Below are 27,406 nucleotides of genomic sequence, written 5' to 3'. Positions count from 1 at the left end.
AAGGTTGCATTTACCAGCATCCCAGATGGTTGGCTGCAAGGCTCAAGGCAAAACTAGATCCTTCCAGTCATTCCTGATGTGAGGAGGGATGCACTGTGTGCTTTTGTGCTTTCCTGGTCTATATCTGACTTTTTTTTTTTTGCCTGTCAGATAGGAGACAAGTCTTTTCGTTTATACTGAATGTTTTGTGCTTTGCGTTTTTTATACTTTTTGCTTTCGTAACAAAGTGTGGTGAGAAAGACCCATGTTACTATTTCATGGAAAATAGTCTAGTAGTAGTGTGTGTTAGTTGATTTCCACTGAAACACAACCTGGAAAGAAAAAAAAAACAGTCATGACTTGGTGTAAAGGGCAAACAGTAGTTGTGGGACCCTGATTGTCAGGGGAGAAATGCTGACCTGTGTAACTTACATTGCAGCCAGCACATATCTTGTCATTTGGCCCCACACAGAACTCCAGTTGCTGCAATGGACTTGAGGTTATCAAGGATTTAAGCTGAGCAGCTTGTGACAGAGATCTCGTATTGTTCATTTGAATGTTTTGTTTAACAGTAGGAGTTTGAGATGTAATCCTGTTAATTTTCTGTGGGGCGTTCAAAATTGTATTTTTAAAAGGTACAAAAAAATTATTAAAATATAACACCATGTCCTGTTTGCTTTCACAGCAAGAAAAACTGGGTGATATCTGCTTCTCCCTCCGTTATGTGCCTACTGCTGGCAAACTGACTGTTGTCATTCTGGAGGCAAAGAACCTGAAGAAGATGGATGTTGGTGGACTATCAGGTACATGCATGAAAATCTGCTTGTAGATTTTGCAGGCTTGTAAAGGCATAAAACCAACTCATTTTCTATTGGATATCTCTTGGTTGAGAAGGTAAGAGCTCTTGTTCTCTGTCTGAAAAATGCGGTTTGTGTTTTCTGAAAGTTAGGGCATGACTGAGTATATCAGAACTCATTCTAGCTTAGAAAAAGGAATTTCATTATACACTGCATTCAACTCCAAGACAAGGTCTGAAGAGTTAAACAGTCAGATGACAGTGCAAGCTTTCTGTACTTTCCTTCTCTCCTGTTGCCTAGAGATAAATACAGACTATTCAGGCAAGAGAAAAAAAATATGACTACAATTTCTATTTTCTGTTTAATCTCACAAAACATGAGCATTTCCCTGCAATGTTACTGATAGTACATAAGAGAGGAACTCACCACAGGTCACCGTGCTGACTGCTGGTTGAGGTGCTAGGATAATTGTTTCTACATTTGAAGGGCTCAGGTGTGATTGCTCCCCTGCTCAGAGTTGGGAGTGGTCTGCATTTGCACATACACCAGCAATCAAAATGACCGTCTTGCACTTGTGGTAGTCAGTGAGGTCGGTATGTCCAACATGCTCGGTCCCTACAAGTAGTCCTCATAGTCTTTCCTTGTAGTAAGGCTACACACACCGTGAGTGAGATGATGTATGCCATCTCCAAGGGAGGGTGCAGTCAGCACACGTGACATCGGGGCTGTGTCCCAGCGACCTGCTGGAGCTCGATGTAGACTTCTGTTCTCTGCTGTGTCTGGAATTTGGACACAAATTACTGTCTAAATTGCCAATTAGCTGCGACCAAATTAAATAACAAGATGCTTTATAAGGAGAGGTCTTTCTAGGAGAATTTTATTTTATATACCTTCTGTTTAAAAGAAACAGTTTCTACCCACCACTGAGAATGAGGATATTTCCAGTGCAGCTCTAGAACTGAAAACTTTTACAACTGTCACTAACACACAGATGATGTAATTGCTGATTTTGAATTAGCAAGTGACAAGAAAAAAGTGGTTTGCTTTTATTTTTTTATAGTGGTATCACAAGGTAAGAGTTATATGTAAAATACACAGAGAAATGGGAACCTGCTCAAAGCAAGTCTGAAGGTTTTATTTACCACTTAATCTTACCAGTTATCTTTTTTTATTTATTTATTTTATTTGCTTCTGAAGTCTTCCACTGCACAGCAACAGACAAAATAAAGTAAAAGACATCAAAATATTGTTGTAGTCATTACCTCAATCAAGTCTATTTTTTTCTTGTCTAAAATGGACACTGGATTAGGACACACCACTAATAGTTTCCCTAATGCTGATACTGAACCTGTGGCAAATTAATGTTCTTAAGCATATTTACTTCCTAATTGTTTCTAATGAAAGATTAGATTCTCATAATGAGGAAGTTTGAGATTTTTTGACTGAGGTGTAACTCTTAAGAGCCAGAGCATCTATATTATTTCCAAGCTTTAGAAGAAATGTGATGGATAATGGGTACTTAGCTCATAAGAAGGAAAGGGTCAGGGGAAGCACTAAGGAGCTGAAGACCTTCTACAAACCTGAGATGGAAAATAAAATGCATTGTGTTGGAAATAATTATGAGGAAATGAATGGGCTTACTCTCCTCTATGTGCTTCAGCACATTTAAATATATTTCTAGGGGATGACAGGTTTTGTTCTCCTTTTTTAGGGCCATGCCAAACTAGAAACATCATGTTCTCTCAGAGACAAACAAACCCAATGGGATACCATGGTTGTAGCAGGAATTCAAAAGTCGCTGACAGTGATAAATGGCAGCTAGTACGGTATTCCTGAGGCAGTAATTATAGATGAAATAATGTTGGTTTAAAGTGGATCCAGTATCTTTCATTAGGGAATTTATCTTTTGAATAAATTATGCAGAAATAACTTTTGAAATCAAGCTGAGATTCTGTTGTCATTATTCACACTAAATAATACCTACTCTCAAAGTACAATACTGCTAAGTGGTAATGAAGGTGACAGGATTTTATCTCTGTTAGTAAACGCTTTCCCCACTAGTTTTGTTATTTTCTCTGGATACTAAGATGGCTTTTCATTTTGCAAAACTGAAAGTTGTGCATTGCAGTGGGGGTGGGAAAATGTTAACAATCAGATGCGATCTCAAACTGAGTGTTACCTGTATACTCAACAGCACTTACTGTCACCAAGGGAAAGCCATTAGCAAGAGGTGAAAATTATGTAGTTGACACAGATGGAGAAAAAAAACCTTAGAAGTTTGCCAAAAATAGGCAAAAAGTATCTGGTTTTTGAGTTCAGAATATGTCTTTTTGTTATTTTTTCCCATTTTGGAGAAGATGCTGGAAAAGCAGAAGACAGACATTTGGAAAGGGCTCTGCTTTCTCTTGCATCCAGCCTTTATGCCTCTCTGTGGAGCTTATGTGCCTTGCAGAAAGGAGGAGCAAGGCCCTGGCTCCTGCCAAGCTTTCACAACACAGCAGCGGGTGACCTTGCAGTTTCCTTCTGGCTGCTTCTCTCCACATCTTGAGTATTATTGCTGCTAGTAAATATCTGCTATACCTTTGCACCTCAACAATGTGGAAAGCATTAGCATTTATGTTATCTTTAGTCCCAAAACAAAGAACTAATCACTGGCTCAGTAGTATTCTGAACTTCTATTTAGAAATTTATTAAATCCATAATTGTGGTCAATCAGATTTAAATACATGCTTGATTTTTAACATGTATATTCATGTTTTGCGCATGGAGAACCCAGTTACAAAAGTACCTGTCAAAAGTAAGAGACCAATCAAAGTAGACTGAGAGTACTACATTTCCTAGCATTTCTACAGGGCTTCTACTGGTGAAACCTTAATCCTGCTAGTCAGCATATATATCCTATTGAATAGTTACTACAGTTGCAATAAAAATCCTTTATCTCCATCATTTTGAATTTTTCCATAAATTTTATTAGCAGTCAAAAGCCAAGCACAAATTACTTCGGAAACAGCCAATAAAAGACAAGAGAATAGTCATCAAATTCATTAGAGTCCTTGTAACAAAACCAGATCACCCATCTGAGCAATAAACTCCCAGGTCTTAAACTTAATTGCAACATCAGGCTGTGACTAAAGCAAACCTTGGCTCAAACACTGGAACTGTTCAGCCTGAGCTCATCAAGTCGCCACAACAAGTGGAAATTACTACTTCTGGTGAGGAAGGGCCTCTGGCAAATGATTATGCATGTTTTAAAATGACATTTTAATTATTTAAATTATATTCAAATGCATTTTTAATGAATCTGACATCTGGCAAGTGATATGTAGGAATGTAAACTATAAGGAGATTATTTTTATTTGTTGGAATTTGGTAAACTTAGGTTACATAGCTTTATAGGTATCCTTCACCCAAAATGTCTACAAGACCTAGAAGCTCAAGTCTTACAGCAAATCAAGGGAACTTGGACTCCCAAGTTGATGTGCGTGTTGATTTTTTAATTTCATTTAGATTATTTGAAAAATTGGAAGATTTCAAAACCAGTTTGCAGTTTAATCTCTCCAAACAGGCCGTAGAGACATAGTCTGATTAATTCCTCGATAAAGGCACAACGCAGCTCAGCAGTGCTGTTCAGTTCACAAGGGTAGTCTATGAATTATGATACTTTATTCAGGTTTACAATTCCTTCTGCTCCAAAAAGAGGGCAGGAATTATCTGCAGCTCCCCTATGAGATATTCATTTAAATCAAAGTGGTAGTGATTTTACATACAGATTTAAATGAGTGTGAAACTTTTATCTAAATTAATTCTAATCTTGTTTTGTATTTATAGTTTTTACTTATTTTCTAAAGAAAAATGGATTGTTTAACCCTCAGCACATCTGACTAGCAGCTAAATGTGGTCTGTGCAATAAATGTGGTGTTTCTTTTTATTACGTAGGAAGATTCCCAATATTAATACACATTTATGCAGGCAGCTCTATAGATATCTATGTATTTAGTCATACCCTCCATTTGTGTTAATTTTTTTTCCTAACATGAAATCAAAGCTTTCATTTCAACTTCCAGTAGCTTCTTCTGACTTGACCAAGCCAATCATTGAAATAAATTACCTGAATACATTGAAAAGCATTTTCCCTCTCAGCCTTCAGAAGAGGCTGGGGCTGGCACCTGGACAGACTGTTGATATGGGTGTTTAGCTATGCAGGCCCATTGGCATAAATGCCTTTTTTTAATTATTTTTAAGAACTTCACTGGCAGTATGTACTGCTGGTGAAATACTGTTTTGTATCAAAAAGTCATCTCTTAGCTGATAATAAGTGTAAGCCTTAACATAGTTTATAATCTTTTCAGAATTGACCTCAGTATCGTTTATTCCTTCTAAAAATCTTTAAAAGCTAATGTGGTTTTGTTCTCTGTATATTATTTTAGTATGCCTAGTTTTTAGTGAATCTAATTACCAGAAATGTATCCTAGTAGCCAGCAATGTACCTTCCCATTATCTCCTCAGCACTGCTGCCTCTCACCACTCCCCCCACATCAGACCTGAAGTCTCAGTGGGGAGGAGATGCCCTAGCTGGCATGGGCTCAGGTATTGCCTTAGGAACTGTTGCCAAGTAGCAAATATTATAGCACACCCTAAACTGTACCTATTTATGCCAAATGAATGCTTAGGAAGAACTGCAAGAGGATTGTCACTGAATCCATGTGCTCTTCCTTCTGCAGAAAGCTGCAGATACAGTCGTGAAAAGAAAGAGGCTCGTAATCCAGTCCATTATGTGTGAAAGCTAATCTCAATATTTATGAGTTATAAATAGAAAATACACAGTACCTCTTTGTATCTGCCAAGCAAATACTATAAATCAGAACCATCCCTGGGGACCAAATGGTACTATAGCAGAAATAAAGCCAGCTTTCTACAATTAGACCTTTATTTTAAGTATTGCATTCAAATTCTAAAAGCTTGATTGGATGTCTTTGAAAAGAATTAAAAAATTAAGATTTGTTTAGAGACCAGATCTTTGAAGACAGAGTGAATACTCATGAATTATGCAGTCTAAGCATTCACTTTAATAACTTCATTAAAACATAAGAAACCTTAAAAGCTAGCTAACGCGAATGCAGTATTATGAGAAGAGAAATACACCATTAGTGCCATGGCCTTGCTATAATCCATATTGTAAGCATAACTCAGTGAATATTAAGGGAAAAGAAAACAGCCTTATTAAAAGACAAAAGTAAAAATAAACAAACACCACCACTGTAACAGCTGCATTTGCAACTAGCTTAATCCTAAGGAATCCAACAATGATCAGTAACAACAAATACTTTAAGATCTCTACTTACTGTGAAGATTTCTACAACATCTAATATCTCTGTATCTCTACTGTAATACACTGGCAGAACTTCCAACAGTAGGTGGCTGCAGCAGTACATCTCTCTAATGCTTGCAAAGTGATCTCACAGCATCACAGTAAATTCACCGTGGGCTCCTACACTGGTGATGGAATTGGTCACCAAATTTCTGTCATGTTAGAATCTCTCTCTCCTGCCTGGAAGAATATCCCTATTGGTGAAATCTTCCTTAAGACTGGGCAGTAGAAAGGGGGTCTTGTCTGAGATGGTCCTCTTTCAATGGGTTTTAGGGAATTGCTTCTTCTAATCCCAACTCAAGACTTCGATATCAAACCACTTTTTCCTCAAATTACAAGCTGAAGAAGGCAATTCCAGAGTGAAACTATATTCCAGATTATAATGTATTCATCATAGAAGCCATGTTAAAGGATACATAGACTATCATTTTGGAGAGTCTTAGGAGGAAGCTGTCAGATAATTGTCTGTTTTGGAGTACACAGTTTCCACTGAATCATATGCTACTGACTATTGCATACAATAATATATTGTGTTAGATGAACCACCAAATGTGGCGATTCCTACAAAGAATCAGAGTCAAATTGCTCTGCTCTTTTTTCCCTCCTGTGTTTAAAAGGAATAAGAGATTGTGCCTGCTGATTACCCATGAAGTTGTACAAAACCTGTAGGCATTTCTTTGAGAAACCTTAGAGCAAACACTGTGCTGAAAAAATTCCTGGGCTCAGGAGGTGTTTGAACAGCTTCTTGATTTGAGAAAGGAAAGAAAGCTTATTGTATGTGTACATCTCCTTAATCATACATGCTGACCAAAGGTACAGAAGGTCAGCACCCCAGCTGTGTGGACTCTGCCAGCCAATAGTCATAATTTTCTGGCATTTCTATTGATTTCTCCTCACCCTCCCTTCTCAAAACAGAAAGCAGGAAGACTTCTTACTCTTTTATTTTAATAGCCAGATCTAAATAATGCATATTTTGTGTGTTTGTATGCTTGCTTCTTCCTGATTAAATTATAGTATGTTTTTGTTTGGTTATGCAGTCCCAAAGCAAGTGCAAAGATGTGTGTGTTAATTACTTATATGAAAATGAGATGGTTAATACTTTAGGTTTCAAGCTCTACAAGAATTTCATAGCAATGTGAGTGGCTGTAAAATGGATGTGGAAACACTGTAGATAGATTCTGGAGTCCTTAGGGAAATTAGTCAGTTCTCTACAAGTAAGTTTAATTTATTTTTACTCTCTGAAAATTGCAGTCTATGTCTTTTCATTTAATGGGTTTGAAGAAAAAAATTAAAATATGAACTCAGAAAGAAAATGTCTTTTTTTCATATCTATAAATACAGTTTAGATCAGTGCTTAAATGTTCACAGAAAGTAAGGGGAATATAATTGAGGGTATTTCCTTTTCAGGACTGTGTAAAGTCTTACAGGGTTTTTTAACAGCATGATGAGCATTTTATTAGCACTGTTAACGCAGTAGAGATTTGATGAAGTTTGTAGGACTTTCTGAAGAAATAGAAACAGCTTTAAATTCAAGTTATTACAGTACTTTAAATCCCACATGCATTTTTTGTTTGTTTAATCCCACATGGGCAAGAAAGATTATTAGTTTCTGCTAGATCTTTACATGGTTGCCTCTTAGAGGCCTCCTGACTCTGTTTCGCTGTGTAACTCCTTTGTGTGCACTTCTCAACAGAAAGAAACTTTTCACAAATTAGACCCTTGATCCTGATCCTGAATTATCCCTGAAGGGAACAGGGGTTGTATGCTGAGAAAGGAACTGCACGTCTCCTCTAGTACACTGTGCTGAAAATACATCTGTGATGACAGAGAAAGCGTATACTTCAGTGTAAGGAGAGAGATAGGAAAACAGGTGTTTCTAGTTCTTTGTCAGCATCATTACGTATATGCTTCATGGGTGATGGTTTTTCAAATCTGTTCACACATTTGGCAAGTGAAGGTCTCTGCTGGCTGCTACAAGATGCTTATCATTCAAATAAAAAATGGAAAGGAAGTTTTCGCACTGCCAATTCCAAAACGTATTTTCCAAAACCTTTCTAACTGAAGGTGGAAGTCAAGTCCTGCCCTTTCTTCTATTGACGAATAGAAGATGATGGGACCCCAAAAAGGTCCCGTTACCTTTCTCAAGGTAATAGGAGAGAAATACGGTCTTGTTGCTGATTTTGATTGAGGTGCCAACATGCAGTTCTTCTCATTGTGCCTTTTGTGTGTCTCAGGAGAGTGATATGAATCTCAGTGGGATTTTCTTTCCACTTATTTTATCCCTCACTTTACTTCCATGATGTGATTTGAGAAAGGAAAGAAAGCTTATTGTATGTGTACATCTCCTTAATCATACATGCTGACCAAAGGTACAGAAGGTCAGCACCCCAGCTGTGTGGACTCTGCCAGCCAATAGTCATAATTTTCTGGCATTTCTATTGATTTCTTCTATTGACGAATAGAAGATGATGGGACCCCAAAAAGGTCCCATTACCTTTCTCAATGTAATAGGAGAGAAATACGGTCTTGTTGCTGATTTTGATTGAGGTGCCAACATGCAGTTCTTCTCATTGTGCCTTTTGTGTGTCTCAGGAGAGTGATATGAATCTCAGTGGGATTTTCTTTCCACTTATTTTATCCCTCACTTTACTTCCATGATGCTATTGATGAGGTAGAAAAGCCAGCATCTGGGCCTCATTTCATCCCTCCAGCACAGTCCACACTGCCTTAGAGCCACCTTGTTCTGGTTGAATCAGTCACAGGGTTTGATTAACTGCAAATTACATGCCAACGAGGTGGAAAATGAAGCTCAGAAATGCCACTTTTCCCCTGTAAAGAAGTTCGTGTGTGGTGGAGGTAAGAATTTATCTGGGTTTAATTCCTAGCTACTGTTTCTTGTGCTTTTGTTTATTACTTCTGAAAGTCAACACAGCAGGTGTTCTGTCTTCATGAGGGTCTTCTGTATCATCATTAAGGCATCTTTGCATCTTCTTTGTAATAAACTGAATAACTGAGCTCTTTAGACATGTTATTATAAAGCATATGTGTCACTTTGTGAAACTTTCCAATGTATTGAAGGGGAAAACAAGGCTCCGTATAAGTGAAATATCTACACAAGCAACACCTTTATTTAGATAATTTATTTAGGACAGCAAAGATACTAGGCAATGGTTTTTCAAAGCTAAAGGTAAGAGAAGAATCTGGTCTTTATTTTTTCTTCCTTACCAGTATGATTGATTTTAAACTAAAAATTGTGGGGGTTTTTGTTCATTGTACATCTTGTTGACAAGATTGTGCCAGATGCGTTTCTCTCACACGATGCATCTGCCACCAACATAATGCAGTAGTAAACCTGGTAATATGGAGGGAACATGTACTGCCATTTTACGGTTGTTAGTGCAGTAACTCTAGTCCATAGGAAGGCATTACGTTTTTCTTCCTCTTGTGCTTGCTAAGCTGTCTTCTTTCTGTCTTGTTGATTAATATGCTGTTGCTCATTTGCCACATGAATTCCTTTTGTTTCTGCTGAACTGTCTTCAAGTTTACAAATAGCAACATTTTTTTTTTACTCTCTTTAAATCAAATTAATTTATGTGCAGGGGTTTCTTGCTGCATACCATCACATTAGCTATTAATGTAATAATTATTGAATAGTAAAATATGTAACTGTCACTAAGGAAAGACACAAATAAAGCAAAGATCACATAGCATCTGTCCAGTATGTGTGCCAAGAGACATAAACTTCTTTACTTGACTGCAGAATTCAAATGTTTATGTAACACAATTGACCGATGTGCAGTAGGTAACATTTAGAGGTTTTCTTGCAAAACATGCCTAAAAGGAAACATGTCGTCAGGAATGCCATCCGCTGCAAAGCTCATCTGTTTTCTATTTTTTTTTGAAGGCAGAAAGGAGGATTTGTAAGCTCTGTATTGTGAGCTTTGTCACAACATAATCTCTCTGATTTGGGTTTGTTGAAAACCAAATAAATATACAGATATACTTTATAAAACTGTTCATGAGCTAATAGTAGCAGAACCAAATTTTAATTCCTGTCCTGTAAGCAGTGACACATGAGGATTTTGGTATCCAAATGTGATCTCTGCAGCTCAGCAGCATCTTTGTAAGAATTGCTTCAGGTCAGAGAAGGGGTTCTGTTTAATCTCAGCTATCGAGCCCAAGTCATGGGACCTGTTTTAATTCGGATTCCCAGTGGTATCACAGAGCACTTTACATATACAGGTCTGCAGGTTAAATCCACCTTCCCAGTGAAGACAATATGATAATGTCTGATAATGTCCTGATTGACCCTTTGTGAAAAAGCATCTTAAATTCTGACTGAGCCTCTCCAGACATGTTTGCAAAACAGCTGGCTCCAGGGCCAGTCTTGTTACAACATTGTTGTGAGAGGATGCACTCCTGCAGTAAGTTCCAGGAAGGTGATCTGAAGTACTCGACTATATCGGTTGCTTCCCACCAGCAAACCATCACATGCTTGTCAACATTTGAGGGATGCTAAAAGTAGTGATTATGAGAGCATGAAACATAACGGGTTTTTTAAGTCCAGGAGCCCTGGCTATGTGGGATGTGAAGAAATGCTTATGTAAGGATGTGACAGCATCAGCAAGTCTTGCGCTGCAAATTGTTTCAGCTGGTTGGGAGCTAAGTTAATTTAGGCTGCTCCCTCATGGATAAAAAATAGAGAGAGGAATGTTTAATTAAAAAGAAGTGCATGTTACTTTACAAATAACGTATTTGGGATTTGGATCTGGAAAGCTGTGGGAGCAAAGGTGTTTCTAGGAGAGGTTTCTGCAGTTGTCATTCAAAGCCACTTTCACTGGGGCAAAGCAAACTTAAATGGTATCGGACCACACTCCTTCCTGGACAGTGGAAGTCAGGGACTGGCTCAGCCATTCTTGGAGATTATCCATAGTGCCCCATTGCTGAGGAACACCTACTTGGGGAAGTTATTGTCTCACTTCTGGTCAGGAAACCAACAAAATGAAGTAGTATAAGAGAATCCACACCAGAGCATAGATAATTATTTGTTTATAAATGAAATTATTCAGACAAGCACATCTTTCACATACACTGGTGCACACTTTCCTTTGTGTAGCTAATATGTCTACGATATTATGAAATACCAATTGCTGTAGTGTCTAGGTATTATGGTTCTCAGCTTCAGGTTCCATGAGGTAGCAGGGGATATGGACTTGATAGCTTTTCAGCCTTGAGGTAGATTTTGCACTGATGAAATGTTCCATTGCATTAAGAGTTGACAAAAGCCCAAGGCCAACAGTAGTCCTCTACTAATTTAAAATATAGTTCTGTGAGCAGTGGAATTGTAAGGCATGATTTCCTTTAAGTTTCAGAGTGTGACTGGGTATTCTGATGCCTAATAAAATACATGCTTCAACTGAAACTTTTTTCCACAGTTTGAACATCCATAATACCTCTTTCACACATGTATTTTCTGGTGTGTAATAAGAGGTGAGACCATGTTGCAGCTTCCACCTCATATTGGGATACTAAGTAGGCTGCCTCTATTTTACCTGGCTGCCTACTTTCAGAAAGCTTTTAGGAATTTAATATCCTTGAGAGGCCTGTGATTCTGTCAGGTTTGATTGACACTGGCCAATATACTAAAAAGGTATGGAAAGGTGGCAGTCACCAGACTGGTACTTGCACACCAAGACAAAAGAATGATTACCTACACTGTGTTTCCTTAGGAACCCAAACCAAAAAAAAATTTACTTTGTTTTATTGCAAATGATTCAGTGACAAACATGCTTTGATGATTCATATTTAAATCTATTCTCATTTTCTTTCCATCTGAAGGGTTTTTTTCTTTCTTTCTGATCTCTGGATAAAGCAAATGAATGCTTTTTTAAAAATGTAGATAGCTGCTCCAAATCATTCCATTACTTCCTCTCTGGTTTTAATTGGTTTCCATGCAAAGGAGACCCTGAATCTGAATAACCTAAGCCATACCCTGATTTTAGAAAACAAATTTTGGTGCTGTTGGCATCATACATCAGCAAAAAGAACAGTCCTCAAGGATTCCATTACTGTGCATTTGCATACAGGTTTGCTTTCTGCAGAGTATTCACAGGATAAGCACTTTGGCTTTTCTTGTTTACATGTTGTTTACTGTATTTTCACTTTGTTTACAATCCCTGCATATTTGAATCCTGATAGGTTAAATGGAAGGGAATACTAACATCAGCTGGAGTGTTGCTGCCTGACCTATACAGCACACCCATCTTCCTTTCAGAAAAGCCCAGTCATTTTTCACCAGCACTTTGAGGTACATTCAAATCTGCGTTGGCATCTGTCCAGCCCTGCATAGTATCGAGCAGGGGACATCATGTCTGAGAGAACAGATTGTTAGTTCAATTATATTCCTGAAATTGAGTTAAATTTCCATGAAACCTGCTTCAAATGTGAAGAACCCTGGGGGAATGGGGGTTTTTTTTGTTCATTTGACTTATATTATAGCAATCAGGCATACTAAATGAGACACACTGTATAAGCGCATGTTCTGTGTACTGTTTATGGCCGTTTGTCATGTGTTTGAGAATAGGATGAAGTAAATTGATAGTGCTGCCATCTATAGACAAAATAAAGTTATTGTACTCAGCTTGATGAAAAAGGGGGATGAGCTTGGACTTGTCTGAAATTTTTTTAATAATGTTATATTGTAACCAAAGTTGAGAGAGAAGAGCGCTAAGCTCCTTCTGAATATGATTAATGACAATTCCTCATTAATGGTGATCAAATTTTATGTCACTGGGCTGGGTTTCCAAAGTATGACACCATAATTAAACAGTTCTTCGGTATCTTTGGGTCAGACTTGGTTACAAGTGCTGTCTCAGGACTATTGTTAATCTTACTGGACTGAGAAGTGTATTTTGCTACTCAGGATCGTGTCTGGTATATTGAAAAGAATGGTGGCTTCCTGTAACACATAGCATTTCAGTCCAATTTTTGGTAAAAAGACAGATGGTACAATTTTTCTGGCAGAGATCCAAGCATCCATATGGTACAATACTGTTCTGTATTAATTCCAGTGTTGTTTCATTGAAAGATTATGTTCTGGTCAAAAACAAAACACTCATGCTCAGTTTTATATTTTTACCTTTGTTTTAATCTATTAATTTTTATTTATTCTCAGAAGTGTAAAAGCCATCTTCTCCATCTGCCAGTTTTATCTTTCCATGTATGCTGAATGTTTATTTTCCTCATTGTCTCTCAAATTGCATACGTATCTTAAGAACTGAAATCTGGCTGTAGCACACAGAACTAGATTCTGCCATTCTACAACATACCAAGAAGAAATATTTTCAGGTTGTCCCACTGAGTTCCATCAGGTGAAGCTTCTATTTTAGCATGTACAGGGTGATAGAACTCAGATTTTGGATTGTTTTAATGCTGTTTTATTTAAAAATCTACATGGCCACATAATTAGTAAAGGCTTTGGCTATTGCAGGAGTACTCTCTGTTGACTCAGTGTTCTGCTTGTGTGTAAATGAATGCCACCTTTTTTGCCTCTAAAAAACAAGGAACATTTCTTGTGCCTATCATTGTCTGTGCTTTTTATTTCTTGTCAACAATTTCTATGTGAATTTTATATGGAGATAATAAAATAGTCTGAATTGCACATATTCCTAAATGATCTGCAAGCCATATTAAAGAGAAAAAGCATAGCAATTATAGACTGTCTCAGAAACTAATCAGAATGAAAGAAAGAAGGCATTTAAGAAATAGTAAATCACTTAATGAGTTAATCAGGTTAGTACAATAAAGATACTCAGGAAGATGGAAACAAAAAAACCCTAAATAATTACAATGTGAAGTATTTGAAAGAAATTGCATGCAGGCTGCCAGGAAGACAACATTTGTGGTTTGTAGAAGACACAGAATTGCCATCTATGCATCACCAAAGACTGGGCAAACTAACACAATTACATAACGGTTTTGACAATGGCCATAAAACACAGACCACTGTAGAACAGCACAAGATTTTCAATGGCCCCAGTAAATCCACATAAAGCTTGCCTTCTCCTCTCCAAAGTCATGGTAAACTGAAGCATTAAAATTGCTATTTCATTGCATGTTTTCAAACTTTACATCAACAGATGTGGCAGCATATGTTGACATCAGACCCCCAGTTCTACTCTGTTATGGGCATGAAAGCTCAACAGATAACATACTAATAAATTAAAGGCAATGAAGGGCAAAACAAACCTTACTAAAATGATCAGGAACTTTTGCTAATATTTTTATTTCAAATAAGTACAATTCATGAATTTGAATTCCAGTGGGTCACAGGAGTTTTGGATTTATTTATTTCTTTTCCGAGCATGAATAGTCCATTGGTACTTCTTTATTTGTCCTCTTGCATATGAAAAAAAAAGTGGCATTCAGTTACTTATGAGACGAATGATTTTTAATATACAAAAGTAATCACCATATACAAACAACTTTGCACTTAACTGTGGAAGAAAATTACTAAGTAAAATAGGTAATTTTAAAGTGATTTTTAAAAACAGGAGCATATAAATTTGGTCATATTTTTAAAGTCATTTATGTGTCTTGAGATACAGAAGTCAGGTAGGATGTTCAGTAGTTCTCTGAAAGGTGCTTAGCCATATACTTTTGAAAATCCCATCCATACTTAGGTTTTTAAATATATTGTAAACTGTACTTTTACCAACTTTTCCTGAATCAGTCAGTCGCAGAGACCAAATTTTCACTGAATCAGTAGTTCAGGGCCAACTGAAAATTGATTTGATAATTCAGTTGATAAACTGAAAAGCAGAAGGTTGGTGCCTCAGGTATATCAAAACTCTTTTACACAGCTCTGACAGTACAGAGAAGCTGTTAATGTTTTTTTTCGATGTATTAGAGGACTTAAATTGAAAAAATACTTTCTAATACTTGAGGCTTCATAGATATTTTAGGGCTTAAGCTAATACTTACCTGAGTCCCTTAGATGTGCAGTCAATAGGGAAATGACAGAGTGCTTGTGAATTTAACCATCTTGACTTGAACAGCCAAATTTGAAAAGGAGCACTCAGAAGGAAAATGTGCATATTGTTCATTCCCTTGAGCTCTTTTGTCCAAAAGCTGATTCCTGGATGTCAAGGAACCACATAGTGCTAAGTGATAAAAATATTTAAAGGAGAGCTTATACAAGTAAGTACTGTTGACTTTCTAAGGCATCAAAACAAAACCAAAAGAGAAAAAATTCAACTGTGTTTGTCTGAGAAGTACCACTAGCAGTTCTCAGGGAGTCTCTAAACATTGGTATTCCAAAATGGCTCTGCAAATGCAGTTGCATGAGGCAGTGGAGATACAGGTGGCATGGGAACGTCACTAATTTAGTAGTAGCTTCTGCTCTGAAACTTCAGAGAAATCTTACTTTCTGGTTCCCACTTCAATGTGTGCTTTGTAGGTGGGCTTCAACTCATAACTTCTAATGTAAAATGCTTGTATGATCTCAGCAAAGTAAAATCTCGTAAACTGGAGACCTTCATCCGTCCTCATCCACCTAAGTGTCCTAAATAGTGGTTTACAAAGTCAAGACATTTCCTGCCAGATGTCCTTATTGTCCCAGGACCCTTTCCTTCTCATTTACTTGTGTCCAGATTTGAGAAAAGGTTTTAATTTCCTAACCACCGGCCAAGACTATACCCTGGTGGAGAGGAAATGCTCAGAGGAGGTGGAGGATTACATTTCCTCATGTTGAGTAGGAACAGGACTGGGGTTCCTGCATCCCTGGTCATGAAGACCTAGTCCTCAGAACTACCTTCTCTGTTTCCAGGGACAGCTACATTTTTTACCAAGCATGCAAAGGCTGTGCTTTGTGCAGAGCTTGGTCACAACCTCTCAGTCTGTCTCTGTGTTAAGCATGAGCTGAGCCAACCAGAGTTCATCCCAGAGGGATCTTAAGTGTGCAGTTTTCCATATCCCTAAATGTTTAGGAGAGAGAGAGCATCTCCACATGTTGAGTGATGAAATTAACATGTTCCGTGGGAGGTGCAGTGGTGTGAAGTTGGACACTTGGAAAAAAAAATATTTTTCCAGAAAACACTGACAGCTATGTCCTCTCACATGCATGTGTAAGGTCCTTTTACATTTACTCTTTTTGGTACCCGAAATGTGCCAGTGTTGTTCTGTATGCATCTAAATGCTACTTTGAGCCTTAAGGTCAGCTCTTCCCAGATTTGCCAGTAACTTGTTGTTTGACTGTATGTAAATGTATTTGTCTAAGACTGACCTTGGAGAGCATTTCTTTGTGCCTTTGTTGGCACTCACATCATCTCCAGTGTGGGACAGGACTGCCTTTTATCGTATAGAGCCAATGTCCAACTGTAAGGGACCTCTTGAATGCTGCTGTGGCAGTAATAACAATAGCAAGTCATGAATTTCCTGATTTTTCCCTTCTTCTTCCATCCGTGCTCAGATCCCTTTCCTCCCTCAGACTGTTCTACATTTTTTGTATCATGACTGTACTTAATTAAGATTTCCAGTCAGTTTGATCATGCTCATGCCCTTAAAAACATTACCTAAAAAATCCACACAGCAGAATTTTAAATATTCTTCTTTCTTGCCATCACCTTAGCATGAATCAAGAATAAAGTGGGTGAACAGGAAATGATAAGCACTCCTTACGAAATGCATAGAGTTGCGTATTTTCTCAGGGGGGTTGTTTGCAGTCACTGCTTGTGGTATGCAAGCCTGAGAACCATTAGCCCAACACAGCTGAAAAAAAGTCACAGCTGAAAATGTACTCTGCAGCTTTTTGTATTCACAGAAATTGAAGTACATAGTTCTCCGGTTCAAATTTGTAACAGATTTTTTTTTCAACTTATCTACATACTTGGTCTCACTGACTGAATGGAGAAGCATCTGTAGATTTCAAAGCAAATTTTGGGACATCTGTAGCTGAAACTGTCTCAAATTCCCTTTAAATCAGATAATTCTTATCAGATATCCTTGAAGATGATAAGAGGATCAATGCTGTCAGCAAGTGCACAGCGGCACAAAAATACAGTTCAGTGAAAAGCAGCTTCATTGTAATGCAAAAAACATCTCAGCACCCCAGCCATTCTGAGAGTGCATGTGCAAAAGTTTGAGTGATTTGAATACAGGATTCCTGATACAATAATTTCTGCCACGCATGAGACCTGAAATGATTACTTGTCCCTGTAGGGTAAATGGACCTGCTCATTATGCAGGTCTTTGTAGAGATAATGTATACACCTGTTTGGAAGATTTAATAGTTGTGGTTGAAATACCAGTTCTGAAGCTCAAGGGTTAGGAGGGATGGTTAAGCTGTAAAATCACTTGGAAGCAGCTGATTATAAGTTGCCATGGCAAAGGATTTTCAGACAATGAGAAGCTTTTACATTAATATCTTTGTAAGCCTTGTTGTGATAGAATTGTCTCTGTGAAGAGCAGTCTCTTTCTTGCTCCTGCTGACACACACACTGATAAAATCATAAAGTAATTATATATTGCTAGAATGATTTTTGTGTTTCTTCTCTGAGGGTTTTGCCAATGGTTTGGAGATTCACTTTCTGGTAGATTTTATAATAGGGAACTGTATTATTCAACATTCTGTTATCAAAAAATTATCAAGATACAACCTATGTTTGCAAAAAATAACAACGTATGGAAATGTCAGTGATGTTCAGTTGTGTTAGTCTATTAATTTTGAACAATAATTGAGTAAAACCTATATGTGCTTTACTTTTTTTTCTTTTTACTTGGTGGCTATCATGGCTTGAGTTTTTTGCAGCATATATTTTGTGATTATGTTCTGTGATCCTCCTGTCTTCCTCGTCTGTAACCAAAATATAGCTCTGAAAAAGTGTGTCCCCAACATTGGACACTTTTAAGATGCAGCTGGACATGGTGCTGGGCCATCTTGTCTAGAACATGCTTTTGCCAAGAAAGGTTGGACCAGATGATCCTTGAGGTCCCTTCCAACCTGGTATTCTGTGATTCTGTGATCTCAGATTAGGGTGAGATAAGAAAAGAAGCTTATTGGTAGAGAAAATCTGTGGAGAATTTTGCAGCAATTAATTCTGTCTCCCTTTTGGTAGGAGAGAGTGTAGTGTCTACTCTTCTCAAGACAGTTTGGAGTTGTCCTGGTTATTGCTGGTTAAATTTAAGGTTGCTCTCCTTTTGATCCAGAGCAGAACCAGGGCCTGTTTTGGTGGTTAGCTGGCTACAGCTGGTTGCCTGTGTGCACATGGGATCTCAGTGCAAAGAGGACTGAAGGCCAGTACTATTACTGCTGTTTTGTTTGCTAGCTGCCCAGAAGCTCACAAGCTGATGCAAATGGTACTGGTAGCACATTCTGTATGTCAGGAGCTGGGAACAAGCAATACCTGCGTCTCTTCGCTGCTACCTCCCAGAAGCTAGCTGTGGTCTTAGGTGTTTTGGAGATAAGTTTTCTGAGATCTCATTTCTGCTAGCTGCAGAGACAGTCAGGATGTGAAAGGGCAAGTTTACCAGCCAAAAAAGGGCGTTGAGAAAAGCAGCACTGAATCTCTAGTAGCACAGAGTCTCCAACATTCACGCCCAGTGGCACTTTGTTGTGTTGAAATTTAATGGGCTTCAGGACATAAAGTGAGGTGTATGTGTTCTGACACACTTTTAATTAAGGTTTTTATCAAAATTCTTTTTAATTTAATTTTTGCTTGACATTAACCATTCCTTGTTTGGGATTCTGCAGGTCTGAAAAGCTTTGAGATAGGGCTTTAATTGGAGGCTTTTCAATGTAATTATTAGTTGTGTATTACATGGAAATTAAGTCGATTCTTTTAAGTTAGCACCAGATAAACGCTTCATACACTCAGCTGCTATGCTAGTGCACAGGACTGAGATCTGCATTACAATACATCGTCTCCACTCTGTACTGCAACACAGACAGGCTATTTATTCAGTTTAGTGACAGCAGCAGCACACAAGTAATTGGGGCCTGACAATTCTCTGCGGGTATCATTAATTTAGCACTAGATTTTAGTCATAGGAGGTACCCAAATGACATAAAAACATACAAACATATTTAAACATAAACAGATTGATTGTATTAAATAAATAGACCTAATTAATCTCAAATCCATATATTTTTAAACGTGTGTTATTAGTCATGCAGAAGCATGCAGCAAAATGATACTCATGTATGGAAAAGAATACTTTGTACAGCAGTACGAACTGTTAGTTGTTAACTCTTTGAAATAAGCGATAATATTTAAACTGAGTAAAATTAATAATATAGGAAAGATTTAGTGAGAACTGAGATCATTCACAAGAATAATGAAGTATTTGAAGGTCCCCGAAATAAACTAGCCCAAAGTTACAAAAAAGGCAAAACTGTGTTGAGAGAAGATTTAGTAATAAGTGGGGGGAAAAAAAGAGATTTGAAATTAAGGATGCTGAATAGTGGGTGGGGATAAGCTCATTTTATATAACAAGATGATTTAGAAAGTTAAATACAAAAATAGATGAGAAACTGAGAAATAACTGCATTGCAGCTTTTGCGTATTCACAGCTCTTCCAAAAGGCTTGAAGTCTATAATTTAAAGCAGCAATGAGAAACTATTCACCTGGTATGGCAGCATAGCAGGTCTTAAATTCTGCAATCTTTCTCCCATCATGCACCTGAAAATATGCTCACCACACGACCAAAGAGCTGGTATCCCCTTCCTATCTGTTCGCAAGCTGGGGACAGAAAACACTGTGGTAATAGGATAAATATGCTTGTAGTCAGGCAATAAGAGGAGCTTTGTAAGCTTGAAGAAAAACAGGTAACAAGGAGGATGACATGCAGTTCCTGCAGCCCTTCTCCCAGTCCCTTCCTTCCCCGAGAACACTTAGAGAAGACCTTGCAGTCCAGGCTGCTGAGCTGTGGGTTTCCTGGAGGGTTCAATCCAGACATTCCCCAAACTGCAGGATGGCTTTCTAGCTTTCTGGTTGATTTTTATTCTGCAAAGCCAAGTTCTGTCTAAAGACTTTGGCTGATTTGAGCTGGAAGCATTGGAGCTGCTATTGAACTGAGTATGCAAGATGGCCATTTATTTGAGGGACGGAGTCCTTTGCCTTAGGTTAGGTTTAGGTTTAAAATAACTATATCCTTTTAAGAGTAGATAGTGACACTACTTTTTGAAATTGTGTAAACCGGGTTTGCATTTTCCAGATAAATCAGTTGCAGTCCTGTCTCTCTGATAAACAAAAGCAACAGCAATTTCTACTGAATTGATTCTCAGAGGTAGGAAGGTATGAATCACCCAGTAATGGTAAAGGGCATCAGCCAAATAGGGACCTAGCCAAATGACTAGAAAATATATTTCAAAAACTATTCAGTTGGCCAAATGTCACTGAATCACACTAGATATATATATAAAGAAATTTGCACTGCCAGAACAGTATTTTGGTCTGTCATGGGTACCTGAGAATACGTACAACTTCACTTAGGTAATAGGAACAATATGGTGAAGCTGATCATTTCATGATTTAAATGATTAATCATTTAATGCGTAAGATTTTTTTGAACTATGTATATAGCAACATACCTGTTGTTGTTGTAATAATAATGGAAGCGAATATAAAACAGTATGGTAGAAAAATAATGCTAGAAGAACTGCAACTGAAATTCATAGTTATGACAAATGAAGACGTGAGCAGAGATGTGGATTCCAGTTTGTTACACTCAGTGCTTTGGTCAATAATCTATAGTGTACAGCTATTTATGTAGTAAATAAAAACCTGCAAATAGGGCTTTTCTATTACTATGCAAATCCCTTGTGTGGGAGTAATGCCTCCTGCAGGAGTGATACTGAACAGGTGTCATCCTCCCTCACTCCCACACCATTTCCAAATCAGAATAATTTGTAGTTCTTATAACTAAGACACCCTGGAAGAAATGAATAAACATTTCCCCTGTACAATATTAAATTAGCATTCTGCATCATATGCATTCAATCCTATAAGACATATGCATGTGTATGGGATATATGTACAACGAATTCATAAACATGGATGCAGAGTTTTGTCAAGTATTGACAGTATTTCAACTTAACAACCGGAAATTTCAGTTTTAAGATAAATAAAGGAAGACTGTGACTACATTACCAGAGTATTATAAGATTTACGTGAGATCTGTGCCAAACTTTATAGTAACATTCAGAAATCCAAAGTATGTCACTGGTCCATGGATGCTTGGGGCTCATGAGTTGGAGGAAAACAGTATCAAAAATCACATCTATACCCATGTACTTGGTATCATACTGTACCCATTATCAAACATTTAAAAAATTATTCCACATGGTCACCTCCTGTGCAATAAATAGGATTGGGTTGGAGGTAGAGAAAACGAAACTCCTCCATAGCTCAGTATATATTGTTAGGTTTATACTGGAAAGCTACTACTTCTCTGAGCAACAGTAACTTGCATCTGGTAGAAACTTGCACTGTGGCTGATTTCAGGTATTTATAGACATACTAAGAAAACTGTTGCCTATTGCCAGAATCCACAAATGCTTTCTCATCTATTTTGGCTAGGTGGCATACTTTACAAAAATTTGTGCAAACCATTTTTGGTAATGCTTTTTGCATGTTTTCCTCCTTTTCTCATTTTTATGGCTTCTCCAATAATGATGCCAGTTTATACGCAATTCAGTCATTTTGGAAGAGGCCTATTTTTATCACTTTACGAATTACCTTGTGAATGAAAGAATAAAACAAAATTTTTATATAAAAATATTTGGATTTTTAAGAACTTTATATCCACCTTTTATAGTGCTAGTTTAATATACCCCACTGTACAGTACCATCACAGAACTGGAATAGTGACAAATACCTTTATCATGTTTATTCTGTTTTCATGGCGTATGTGAAAGAAGTGTGTTACTTTTTATCTGATACACTTAAATTACATCCTCCTGATTTATGCAGACAACATATTTATTATTTTGTTTGTATAAAAGGTTTTTAACACCAAAATTCTGAATTATTGGTTGGCTGTTCTCCTGTTACAACTGATTGTTGTCCTCAGAGGGTGATTTATGGACAGTTTGAAACACAGATATTACATGCCCAACTTGTATTAAGCTAAGCATAACTCTGAGAGCTGCTAATGAATGCCTTTGTTCAAGAATGCAGAATAAAAACATATTGTCTTCCTTATGCCGAAAAAAAAAAAAAGAAGCAACCCAAAAATCTGCAGTGCAGTAGTAGTTGACATTATCCTGACAGTTCAGCCTATAATTCTTCAATACAGCAATCATGTCGTTGTTGTTTATTTGTGCACAGTAGTCTTGGTCATGGATCAGTCTCCAACTCAGACTGTGTAAAGAGACAGTTTATGATGGTAATCTATGTGTTGTGAACACTCTCCTCCAGCTGTGAGTAAATTCTGATTTTTATGTCATGTAAATATTGCCATGCTGGTTCAAGTATCAATCAGATGAAAAAAGGCAGTAGGAATTTTTGGGTTTGGTTTAAAGAAAGAGGATTGCTCGCCTCAGATTTGTCCTTTCTACCTACCTGTTTCACTTGTGGTAGAGTGCTGCTAATTACTAGATTTTTATTTATTCTACCACTGAAGAAGAAATGGCATCTTGTTGAATATTTTCAGAGAAATTATCTAAACTGATACTCTGATTGTAGCTTGTGAGATGGAAGAGAAATGCTTTATTCATAAGATGTTCGTAGACTTAGGCTGTATTTATATTGCTGGCTGTTTGGGGCAGGGATTATATCTTAATCTCTTTGTATGTGCATAGAAAATTAAACCTACTGAAAGAAACCTAATGAAAAAGACATTTCTGTATATGAATGACTAATGCAAAAATATATGTGATCTGTTTCCAGAATTGTATTGGTCTCAAAATGACCCTTCAGGCAAATTTCTGAACACCAATTTGAATAGAGCATTATTCCAGATAATCATATGCTGCAAAAGAAGAATCTTGAAGACAAATCAAAAACATTTTTTCTAGTCCTGTGTAAGGAAAACTTGAGAGCTTAGTGCTAGTAATTTGAAAATGAAAAAAAAAAAATAGAAAAAAACAAAATACACAGGTCATGAGTTCTAGCGTGTATCAAAAAGATGGCCAGCAGGTAAAATGGGCTATTTTCATTATTTTTTATACGAGTAAGATTTCCAAGAGAAGAGAAAGACTTTCTCTTTTAGAATTATTGCAATCTTTACTTAACCTCTGAGTATAGAGAATAGGAATTTCATATTATTACGTGACTGAGAGAAATGAGATTAGGAAATAACTGAAGATTCTTTTTGTTCAGGCTGCTCTGCTTGTTGTGCCAAGCAGATCTTAGACTACTCACCTGGGAGTGTAAAATATGTTCGAAAATGCAAGGCAACAACCTGAGCCCACTTATGGCTGCTAGCTGAAGCTAGGAGCAGGGTAACAGAGCACAAGAACAACTGAGAAAACCACAGTCCTTGGACTGATGCGCTCTGGCTTTGAGAACAATCATGAACCAACAAGTATTTTTGCAGTTCCAAAAATATTATCATACTCTGCCTACTTAAGCATTTTAAATGGCTATGAAAATGTTCATTTTGCTGTAACCAATGTTTTGTGAAAGTACAGAAAACAACCACTAATATTTTTTTCTTTGTTTCTGCTTGAATATTATGATAAAGTTCAATTTCAGCATCCTTAAGTATTCAAATTGAAGAGAAATTAAAGTGTTCATAGAACATATTTTATTAATTTAGTATTTTATGATCATTTCCATATGAACATTATTTCTGATAGATTATGTAGTAAGAAAATTAGGTTGGTATGAAATCCACTCAGTAATATATTATCAGATTCCTTTACAAAAACAAGATGCCATAAAATTTCAAAAAAATGCCTACAACAGTAATCCAAGGCAAAGTGCCTTTCCCTATGCATAGTGTGCATTTGCAGTGTCTCATACATACTGAAGGAGATATATATCCATAGGGTGTATCCTTTTGAAAACTGGTACTGACTTTAGACCTAAGCAGCCTTCTTACGGACTTGAAGCTGATGCTGTGAGGGTCTGCAGGATCTATCATGCTTAATATGCATGAGCAGTAGATTGGGAAAAAGAAGTAACAGTCTCTACAGTAAATGACTTCCCCGGTGCAAGATAAGACAGGGGTTTTAGATGCCAGAAGCAGACAGGGAATGTCCTCCTCAAGAGAGAAAGAAAGAAGGAACAAGTACAAAGTTATTCACATATAAATGAAGACAGTACATTCCTAACGTATATTTTGTTGATGTCTAGATCTGAACAAGACAAATTCTCATGAGGGCAAACATAGTTTTCATCTCTCCTCAGTCCTTAAATTGAACTTCAGATTGGAAGATGGAAAAATCATTATTAGGGAATTGGTCTAGTGATGAGCATGAACCTGATTTTCTAGTTGAGCAAAAGGCTTGTTCAATCATGTAGCTGTGTATGAAAGATGATGTAGAGTGCTACCAGACTGTAAAGGCATGGTTCTATGCTCATTCAACACAGATGTAAATAATTTAGCCAGATGCAAAGCTGTGAGACTGGGTCTAAAAAAAGGTAATCCCATTATTCTGAACAACCAAGTATGTCATGTCGCTTGTTCAAGGAGTGATCCTGATATTTTAGATGTTGGATGGTGTGTTTAGGGTCAGCTTTTCGAGTTTCGACAAGTATGCCTTTTCACTCGCTGGTCTTGACGTGTCTAGTAGACCTGACTATTGATCTGAATCGAAACAGGCAGACTGGCTCAAAACTAAATTGAGATGTCACTAGGGCTTTTATCAAAGGGAAATATTATCACTGGTTTTGCTTAGATTAGGAAGCTGAGAGCAGAGAAAATAAACAGGAAACAAAAAAAATATACAGGAAAAAAGACAAAGCGTGTCAGAATGTTCCTAATGCAGCAGGTAGTTGTTCTGGTCTGGAGGATATACTGTGCTACGATATCTAAAGCTGTGCCCCTGTTGTGATTCATTATCACTATATAGCACTATTGGAATTAATAATAATGAAAGATAATCATAAACTGATGATAGAAATTGTGGTGTTCCTGCATGGTTTTATAACTAAGTGGCTAAATAACTGGTTTTGTAGATATAATTCCATTTTAAAGAAAACAAAGGTAAGCTTTACAGATAAGTAGTTACATAATTTAGTCTGGTAGGGCATTATTGGTCTAATTCTCTGCTTATCTGAACAGATAAAATTTCACCAGCGATGACGGTGATGTGCCCATTTATTCTAGCAGGGAGCTGTGCGCAGTTTTAAATTATCTGATGTTGTCAGAAGTGCATCCTTGTCTTTGCTTTGTTAGAATCAGTTTCTCACTGTTTTCTCATTGGGGTTGCTTCAAAAGCAGCTTTGGGCAGCATAATTGTTTTTTGTGGCACGGGGGCTGAGCCTGGCATCAGGACCCAGCAGGGTGCTGGCTAGCATCTAAATATGTAATGCGGTGTGGTCCTTATTCTTCGCTTGTGGAGGAGCGCCACATAATTTTCACTGATCAGCTGTCTGTCTATTGAGCACTAGGCTGGGCAATTGTGTTTCTGTGACCATAAACGCTATAATTGTGCCTGCCTTTTCTTTATGTGTGTCACGCAGAGCTGTTACTCAAACAAAAATCCCACTGACTCACCTCTTGCGCACTGCCTGTGTGCTTGCTCTGCCATAACTCAGCAGTCTGCAACAGACTCGGCCAATTCTTACTTCTCAGTTTATATAAGTTTTTGTGTGCAGCATTTTTAATTGCTAGTAAATCTAATCTGGGATGCCTTGTTTGTGCAAAACACAGAGTTACTTTATCATGTCAGAGAAGGACTGTCAAATGCTGCCTGTGGAAAGGAAATTTTTATGTCCATTATAGGAGAGAATGGCATGAAAATAACAATGTTTGCAGAAGCATTCAGGAAATCAAGACAGCAGTTTAGAAAAAGGGCTAGTTTTAGGCTCCTCTCAGTTCCTCAAAGCTCTTTAAGTAGACATGACAGGACCAAGGTTTCTACTCCTGGGAATGAACTCAGCCAAGGGAATTTTCAAGCTTGGCATTTGGAGCAGGGAACCAGATCTTCTTCCAAGGGGAGTCCTCTCTACACTAGGTTATTAGCTACTAGAGTGTAACCATGCCCAAATTATTCCACTTCTATAAATAACTAAATATTCATTGGAGGAGGGATTTCAACCCCTTTCACCCACCTTTCAGGTAAACTTCTTAACCATTAAGTTCAATGCTCCTTCCTCATCTCTTTTTCCTGTCTCTCTCAGTTTTTTTTTTTTTTTTTAAGAAAAGCCCAAACAGATTGTGACACACAACTCCATGGCCCCTTTAAATGATAAAAAAAGAATTCTAGGGGGAATGATGATGATATGAAGACTAGCTAGCTGACTTCTTGCACTTCTTAAGAAACATCACATTTGAATCCAGTCAACTGGTTTTATTGACTCTGGGCCTGGATATGAATGGGTTGCTGTTCTTCCAATTGTATTTGATTAGTTCTGCCAGGACTTAAATCATGCTTTCATCTAATCCTTTGAAAGACCTATAGAGCACCACAAAGATAGAGAGAACCATTCCAGTTCTTCTGGAAAGTTACTGCAATCAACAGATGAAAGAGAAAAATTACCTTCTTTACACAAAGCTGATATTCAGTACTGTCACTGTACCAAGCTGAATCTGTGGTGACATGAGTAGCTCGTAATAGCTGTGAATACTTCTGTGAGGTGTTACTTTATGTAATGTAGCTCAACTGTATAATTGTTCTCAATTATTAAATCAAATTTTTGTATTCTGCAGTATCTGTGTTACTGTGCTATTTTTAATTCTTAACATGATATGGTGAAAACCAAGTCATTAGCGAATACTACCACCTAAGCTAAAATTCCAGAATCAATACATGAAGAAAGAAAAGACTGTATCAGTTTCAGAGATACTCATAGCTATTAAGAGGTTTTTGAGTTTGCTGGATTTCTTTACATTCTATCAAAGCATCTCAGAGCAATGGGGATGGTTGATATTGTAAGCAATAAGCGAGTCATCCCCTGAGATTTCATGTGAAACTAACTTAAAGACAGAGAATATGAGCTAATGGAGCAGTCTGAAGTCTGTAAATCTGGTTTGGTGTCTTTTTAAAATATCATCTTAGGCTTGGCCAGAAGATACTATCTTGATGAAGAAATCATTTGGTGAAACAGTGTATGCTAAAGATCAGATTGACTTGTCACAGTGTTGCTGCTTTCC

General features: G+C 37.4%; 1 protein-coding gene across 4 annotated transcripts in view; it reads left to right on the top strand.

Moving 5' to 3' along the window:
- The window catches only part of SYT1 (synaptotagmin 1), a 360,537-nt gene that overhangs the window by 304,951 nt on the left and 28,180 nt on the right, over window positions 1–27,406 (top strand). For all 4 annotated transcript variants that reach the window (XM_042793239.1, XM_042793237.1, XM_042793238.1 and 1 more), the window contains one exon: window positions 665–782. In XM_042793239.1, coding sequence (XP_042649173.1) covers window positions 665–782 — 118 coding nt within the window. The remainder of the gene's footprint in view (window positions 1–664; window positions 783–27,406) is intronic.

Source organism: Tyto alba, unplaced genomic scaffold, assembly GCF_018691265.1.
Source record: "Tyto alba isolate M040663 unplaced genomic scaffold, T.alba_DEE_v4.0 Super-Scaffold_2, whole genome shotgun sequence".
In the NCBI taxonomy this organism is placed as follows: domain Eukaryota; kingdom Metazoa; phylum Chordata; class Aves; order Strigiformes; family Tytonidae; genus Tyto; species Tyto alba.
Note: the sequence above shows the minus strand (reverse complement) of the source record. Positions and strands in the feature narration are given on the sequence as shown.